Source organism: Pterocles gutturalis, unplaced genomic scaffold (assembly GCF_000699245.1).
Source record: "Pterocles gutturalis isolate BGI_N339 unplaced genomic scaffold, ASM69924v1 scaffold19558, whole genome shotgun sequence".
NCBI classification, from domain to species: Eukaryota; Metazoa; Chordata; class Aves; order Pterocliformes; family Pteroclidae; genus Pterocles; species Pterocles gutturalis.
The window spans coordinates 1-7,924 of NW_010126028.1; the positions used below are offsets into that span (position 1 = coordinate 1).

At 43.3% G+C, this 7,924-nt stretch overlaps 1 protein-coding gene across 1 annotated transcript; it reads right to left on the reverse strand.

Moving 5' to 3' along the window:
- Window positions 1-1,425: 1,425 nt before the first annotated feature.
- On the reverse strand, window positions 1,426-7,109 carry CCDC173 (coiled-coil domain containing 173; the record flags this gene model as incomplete). The annotated part of the gene is made up of 8 exons (XM_010078825.1): window positions 1,426-1,740; window positions 2,254-2,418; window positions 2,734-2,926; window positions 3,867-4,006; window positions 5,010-5,166; window positions 6,129-6,325; window positions 6,420-6,593; window positions 6,883-7,109. Coding segments are annotated over 8 exons (1,568 nt in total), but the record flags the coding sequence as incomplete, so codon positions are not given.
- Window positions 7,110-7,924: the final 815 nt, after the last annotated feature.

Genomic DNA, 7,924 nt, shown 5'->3' on the forward strand with positions numbered 1-7,924 from the left:
GCCGGGGGTTGCTGGAAACTTTCCTTTATCCGTTCCCGGGCCTTAGAAGGGGGCCCCTGGGCGCCTTTCCCAGAGGAAAGCCCTGGGCGGCCCTGTGGGCTGGATTAGGAGGACGGTCCTCCTCTTCCTTCCAGAAGTTCCTCCCCTGCCCTGGCAGGAGCAGACCCCTCGAGGAGGTGGCGGGAGTACCTCCGCCTTACACCCGGCGGGTTTACCCCGTGCGGGAGGTGGAACCGGTTGGCAGGGGGGACCTCGCCGCCCGGAGAGCCTCCCGTTGTGTTCAGATGCCTGTGCTGCAAAGCCTCGTGATGTCGGAAGCCAGGCTGAGAAGCTTGAAGGCACACAAAAGACCGAGTTTCCAAATTAAAATATTGGCAAGCATCCTTAGTGTGTCCCACAGAGATGGGCAGCTTGGGGCTGGAACAGAAGGTTGGGTGCCACAAAGCAAAGCTTCGGGTTTCCTGGACTTTGTTTCCAGCGGACCCCAGAACAGGGGGATACCCTGTTTAGACCCCAATTTACTGGTGAAGGAAGTCATTGTAGGAAACCCTAACTCTGCTCAAGGCAGGAACCCGATGATAAAATTTCAGCAAAGAACTAAGCTTAAGGAGTGAAATGTGTGTGTGACTTTGGTGTCGGAGAATAAGTCAGCAGAGGAATCTGAGAAACAATTTTAGATCTGGATCTATTTGCCACAGATTGACTGAGTCATTGTTAGTCTTTATGAAAGAACAGTCCAACTATGTTGTCTCTTGTTGCCGTGCTCTTTTTGTAGTACCTCTTTACAGCTATACTGGGACCTGTTTGCCCCTAGGTGACCTTTTAAGGTCTGTGATCAAATCACACTAATATTTTCATATAACTAATTAATGGCATGACATTTATTTTACAGACGGAGTTGCCAAATGCTATAAAAACGGCAGTACTGTGGCTATGCTAACTTTCACATGTATTGTTTTTTCTTCCCCTGTAGATTCTGTAAAGTTATTTTGGTCTGTTTTTTTCTGTTATGGGGAATACTTAACTGGAGGTAGGCTAGTGAAAAAATATGACCTTTTGCACTGGGAATTCATATCGCAGGACTGAAAAACTTGTGACAGTGGAATTTTAGAATAATGAATAATCAACATATAACAGTAATAGTGAGCTTTTGGCTGGAACTGGTTACCTTGATGGTCAATTACAGACCATGCATTCCCATGTCAAGTTCAATAAATTAACTTTCATGAAATACAAGGTGGGGATTTTTGAGAATATAACCACTACTCTGGCAATTATTTATTTTTTCTTCAAATGGATTTCCAGATTCATAGCATATATTTGGTGTAGATCACTTACAGTTTAACTCTGCACATAAGTTTCAAAAAGATATTTTTTAACCACATGAAAATGGCTTCTGCCTTTCCTTGATGGATAGTCTCAATGTTATTTTATGTTTTTAACTTCTTGACCAGTAGCAGAGCTACAACAAGGTAACTGGGTTCCAGCACCATCCTGTGCTTGAAAACTAGTATTTATTCCTTCTCTTCCTCTGGAAAAAGGCCTCTGTCCAAGTCCCCTTCCATCTTTGGATGCTTTGAGAAGAGGATAAAGATGATGTGTAGTCTTGGACTCTGATTCAATTACTTGCTTTGCATAGTTCTGAAATTCACGCTCCTTACAAAGTGCAATAGCCTTTTTCTGAGCATCATAGTCCAAGTCTGCTTGCTTTTCCTGCTGGTGTTTTGCCTGTTTTTCAGCCTGATGAAGAAAAGGGAATAACAAAGCTTAGTATTTTTTCACAACGACACTCTCCACTAAAACTTAGAGAGGATGAGCTTACAGGAAATCTGTGGTGATGTTAATTGATACTTGACAAATATCATCCCTCCCCACTTCTCTCCCCTCCTGTGCCCCCTGCAAAAAGAGTACATTAAATAGTTGAGTGAATATCAGCATTAGCTGCTGCTCTTTTGGTGACCTGCCCAGAAGATACAAGAGGGCAGTGGTAGTAGTAGTGGCACAGGACAGGATGTGATCTGCCATTGCAAACCAGCATGGACCTGCACCACTGCTCTGAAAGGAGGCTGGTCCCCAACACCAGCATATGCAGAGCATACATGATTTTAAAAAAAACACAACCAAAAACAAAACCCCCCAAATAAAACACAGCAAGCTTCCCCTCTTTCTTCCTCTCAGGCAGGAGCTACTGCTGCTGGTTTAGATGCATGCTTCTTTCTGGAGGGGCTGACGGGGTACAGCTCTTCTATTTACCATTTGCTGGATCTGAATTTTCTGTACTTCCATGCTTGCATCACGTTGTCTTTGTTTCTTGGCTTTCTCCTTTTCCAGGTAAATGCGGTTCTCTTCCATTAATGCATGAAGTTCTTTTTTACCCTCTACTTTTTCCTTTTGATCCTTCTCCACTTTCATCTTCATCTGTATTTTACAAAATACACAAAAGAAGTTAACCATGGAGATAGGTTGCTAAGCTGGATGGATGGCATGCAGCCCTGTATCAGTGCTCTGATGAGTGCAGTACTTGTGGGTGGCCAGTGTCCAAGCCCAGGGTTTTCAGCAGACCTGGCAGATGTGCACCCAACATGGAAGTGGGAGAGGGAGAGAGGACCCCAGGAAAGATGTCAGTGGACCTGATGAAGCACATTGGTGCACAGCACCAGAGCCACCAGCTGTGATCGGGGCCATGCTCCTCCACTGGAGTAAGCACTAATAAGAACAGGTTAGGTTTCTTACCACAATGGCTCTGTGTTCAGCAATCGATTCAATGGCTGCCTTTTCTTTTGCTTCTTTCTCTTTAAGTTTTTCTTCTTGTTCAGCTTCTTTTTTTGCAATGTCTCTAGCAAGACGATCGTCTTCCCTCTTTAGTGCCTCACTCATTTGTGCAGCTAATTGGGTAATGATTTTGTCCTGATGTTTCTGTGTTAGTCTGCAGAACAACATGAGCTACCATAACATACCAGGGTACACACCTGGGTCTACCTGAAGCGTTACTGCTACCGAACTCAGCAATCCTGCTTCTTCTAGTCTTCTCTCCTCCTGCCGCACAGGCCATCCCACCCACCCAACTCCTTGATCTCCTTGTGTTTCTCCTGTTCCCTGTATTCTTGTAACACTTGCTTTCTGTTGCAATAATGATCTGGATCACTCGGTGAGGAGTTTGCCTAGTGTCTTGCCATCAGGAGAGAAATGTTGGGAGTATTGGCCAGAAGTAGGAGGTGTTCAAGGCCAGGTTGGACGGGGCCCTGGGCAACCTGATCTAGTAAATGTGTATGTTTGGTGGCCCTGCCAGGCAGGGGGGTTGGAACTACATGATCCTTGAGGTCCCTTCCAACCCGGGTCATTCTATGATTCTATGATTCTAAGTAGGAAGAGAAGGGAGCTCTTAGATTGGCTCAGTGGTATCTTCATGCTGTACCCTCAGTGTTAAATTGGTAAACCCATCTTCCCTTAATAATAACCCGATGTAATTAATATAGTTGCCTAGTTAAGAAGTCATTTATCTTGAAGTATAACTTGTGCCCAAAAATACTTTTGTTAAGGATTTTAATTGTCTTCAATTGCTGAGGAGGTGGAGGCTTGGCAGGCCATATGGAAGATCACTGTTCCCAACACACTGGTGTAGAACTTTGCATTTCCTTAAGTCTTTGGACTTTGAAGGGCAGAGAGATCACTCCCCTGCACACCTATTACTAAGGAACCTGTGAAAGAATTTCCTTTTTCTCCTGAATTCCTTACTCTCCCTAGCGGTGGAATTTAATTTTTAGAACAACTGTGGTTTGTGTTACATCATCAGTCTGAAAGATTTGAATATGACTACAGTATAATTATTAGTTTATTTACAATTTATGCTCTAGCTTTGTACCTACCTACGCATTTCAGCTTTTTTCTCTTTTATCAGCTTGGCAATAGTTTCCTTTACTTTAAAATGAGCTTTAATCCGATCATCTTCTTCCATTTGTTTTTGTTCCTCAATTGCTTTGATTATTTTCTGGTCATTTACATGCTCCTGCATGGGCAAAATAGTCCTGATATAACCAATGAAGTTTAGGAAATCTGGGCCTGGGGCAGCAACTTAAAAAAAAACACTCCCTGTTCTCTCTCTTTGTGTTTCTTTCAAAGAGGGAGGAAAGGGATTCTCCATACTTCCACTTACTTCTGTCTCCCTGTTCACACAAGCATGAAGAGGATTTAGTAGATGTGAAGAAGGGGAATTGGGCATTGAACAGCTGCTTCTCCATCCCATTACACAAACACATTCCTATGTAATGCAGTGGGCATTATCCCTTGCTGCCATTCACACATGTGGGAGAGGGAGATGTTGAGAGGAATGGGACTGTGCAACCCCCACCAACACATACACAGACTGTGCTGCTCCTGGCCCACCTCATCCAAAACTATCCCTGTCTGAGAGCTTAATCCAAATCACAGCTGAAGAAGAATTTTCTGTAATTTTATGTAAAAAACCAACTGTCTTTTGCATGCTGGTCAGAAGTGTTCTGAGGTGTTTCTAGTTTGCCTTTAGCAAGATGCTTTTAAAGGTGAAGAGAAAAGGCAGCAGGTCTTGACTAAATTTCTAAACCTCTCCAATCATAAATAGAAAGACAAGTTAAAAAGATACTGCTATGTTCAGACTCAGGCCATTCCCTCTTCCTAACAAAGAAAAATGGGCTTAAAGCAGCAGGTATGTGGAACTTAAATCCAGTTTTCAAGTCAAGGAGAATATTCCTTGATGTCTGCATCAGACTTTTTAATCATGTCTCAGTCAAGCCATCAGGTGCCAATGTCCCTTCAGACAACAGAAGAGATGTGCCTCCAAGAGGCCTTTTGAAAAGCTAGAGGAAAGACATGGCCTGCAACTGGTAAGGTGGGCATATGAGACCATGCTGCTGAAGCTCTTTGCAAACCTCCTGTTGCCAGCAGGCCCATTTAGATATATAAATGCTGTTGTTTCACTTCAGGCAGCCAAGGTAAAACAAGCATTTTGAACTCTCTGCTTTCCTGTTACTTACATGATACAGCCTCTGGCGTTCAACTTTTTCCTTTTGTTCCTTTTCCATTTTTCTCTGAATTTCCAGTTGGTACAATTGGTTCAATCTCTTTATTTGTTCCCCTTCTCTTTTGTCTTCTAGCTTGGCCAGATCTGCCTGATGCTTGCGCTCCTTTATTCTGAATCAGGAAAAGGAGTTGAATAAATGGGCTAGGAACTGCATGAATGAACAGTAGGCGTGAATGCAGTAATGAACAGTCAGGGATTCCACTCAGTACCTTGCACTGAAGCATGTGATACTTTGAATTGAAGGTAGGCAGCATATCAGATGTGAAAAATATCATCACTGTTTGTAATAAAAGCCCTCGATCCTCTTACCAGAAATTGGCTATGGTGTGCTCACAGATTGCAGTCTAGTGGTAGCAAGTTTTATGTGGATGACCTGTTAGCACCATTGCATTCATAATGTCCTGGCCTATCTCTGCAGCATCCTCAGTGAACAAGATTTCCCCCAGTAAGTCCCATGTACCTATGCTTCTCCTTCTGGGCATGCCAGCAGCAACTTAAACTGGCAGTGTTCTGTGCTAAGGTCTGCAAGGGTTTGTGTGTTGGACCTGGAATATGTGAGACCAGACTTTGACCCCTTCCTCTGCCTCAGTGAATTTGATTCCTTCTGTCAGACCACCAGGGCCTGTCCTATGAATACCACTGGGGACCCCTCTGTAATGTTTCTGGAATTGACGAGAGAAGGAACAGAGGTGGCAGTGATGCATTCTCTTGCTGTGTTCTCTGGAATATAGTTATGGGGAGATGGAAAATCTGGTTTAACCTTTTCCCTTTCTAGAACCAAAACTGAATTAAAATACACTTTCAGTAACAACTTTTGAATAGTGATTTGACTAAAACCTATTGTTGCCCACCAGAGGCGACATGCAGACTGTTGGCAACTAAAAGCCATTGCACATCACAGCTTTTCCCTTTGACACAAGGTCTTTTGTCGCACTCTGGATTTTTGTTTTAAATGTCACATTTGTGAATGAAATTATTGGTAAGTTTCTGTAAAAACCTTAAAGAATGTATTTGTGGAAGAGAGTTTAAGTAACTAATAAAGTAGGATTACTTTTGGTGAATTATGACTCACTGTTCAAGCTGATCTCTGCGTAGTGCCTGTTGATTCATATAACGCTGGCGTGCCTTTTCTTGCTCTCTGAGAATAGCTTCTTTACGTTCACGTTCTGTTTCTTCATCATCCTTCTTTTTGTTAACATCTGACTTTAACTTTTTAAATTCAACTTGAGCATCTCTTTCTTTTAGGACCTCAGCAAGCAGAAGTGCACTCTGCAAGAGAACATTTAAAATAATTTGCATGTTCAGAAATACTTAAAGAAATTTAGTACAATTGGAATTTAAAAAATAAAAGTTGTCAACAAACATGGAACCCTTTCACTCTTTCATTCTGATAGTATAGGTAGGTTTTTGCACGATCAATAGCCTCCTTCCGTTTTGCTGCCTGGAACTGTTCTTCTTCCAAATCAAGTAACTTTCTTTCTTCCTCTTCCCTTTCTTCACGTAATTTTTTGGCTTTAAGTTTCTGTTGTGCCAGGCCCTACAGTCCAGATAAAATTAGAAATCACATTTAAAACCCATGGATCAAAAGCATATAAACCATTCTGAAGGTGATATACTTAATTTTTTTTAAAAATTCTGCATTTTAGCTCTAAGTAAAAACTTTAAATGTTGATGTTAGATGGTAAATGTATTTAAATGGAGTCTAGTTAAAATACATATTTAAAATCAAATGTTAAACAAAGGGAGTACAGCTAGAAATGTTGCCATGAGTGGTTTTGCATATAGGAGAATGAATCCCCTTGTTTACAAACGTATCTTGTACTTACCATAATGGTATTGGGCCAGTCTTTTACAGCAGCTTTGGAGCGTAAGTGCATTTCTTCCCGTTCTTTCTTCTCAGCGAGGATGCGTGCTGCTTCTCTAGTTTTGCTGTCAAGACTGTCCCGAATCCTTTCCCATTCTGCTTTTGGCAATACAATTACCTGATGAAGATCTGTTTCACTCGGAAGAAAATATCCATCTAGAACATTATTTTCTTCCAAATGATGTGATGCTGTGCCAAGGGAAGAAAAGATACTGAGGTTACTTGATATCAGAAAATCCTACATTCAAACCTGTATCAGGATTTGAAGTTTTGCATAGTAACAAAACTAAGTTGTCCTTAGTAGTAGTTACTCTCCCCTTCCCTGTAGTCCAGAGGTTAGGCAGGTGTCTGTATCTGCAGTCTGGCTGTGGCCAGTGTATGTACTTGGGCTGTGGCACTGACTTCACTGTTGGTCCGTTCCCTTGCCTGTTGTGTGTACCTACAGGTCTGGCTTGTGGTAACTGACACTTCCCGGGCAGCACTCAGGCGTGATGCTGAGAGCAGTGGGGACCAGGGTCTGTTCCCAAAAGGAAGGGGGGAATATTGGTGCAGCTGGCTGGCTGAGGCAGCAGTTTGGGCACAGGCCGTGCCTTACCACCCTTGTCCTGCGCACTCGTATTTACTAAAATACATCTGGCCTGCAGAACAGGTTCTCGGTTTGTTGGAAAGATCAGCATTTCTTTGCTGCATTACGCATACATACACGTGTGCATGCATAAATACAGCTTTTCTGGGTGATCAGGGGGTTTTGCGTAGTGCCCTTCAAACTGCCACCAGTGTTTCCGAAGGCAGTGGCACTGCGCAGAGGGGCATCCTGCCAGAAACACTCCTTCTGCAGCTGGTGTGCAGCAGAGTGACGGCCGTGTCCCTAGGGGACAGGGAGGGTTTCCTGTTGCCACCCATAGTGACGGCTCAGGCTGTTTCCCAGGTGCCGTTGCTGATCGGTTTGTCCCATGGTGGTGACCAGCCCGCTCTCCTCCCTCTGTCCCAGGCGAAGGCAGCCT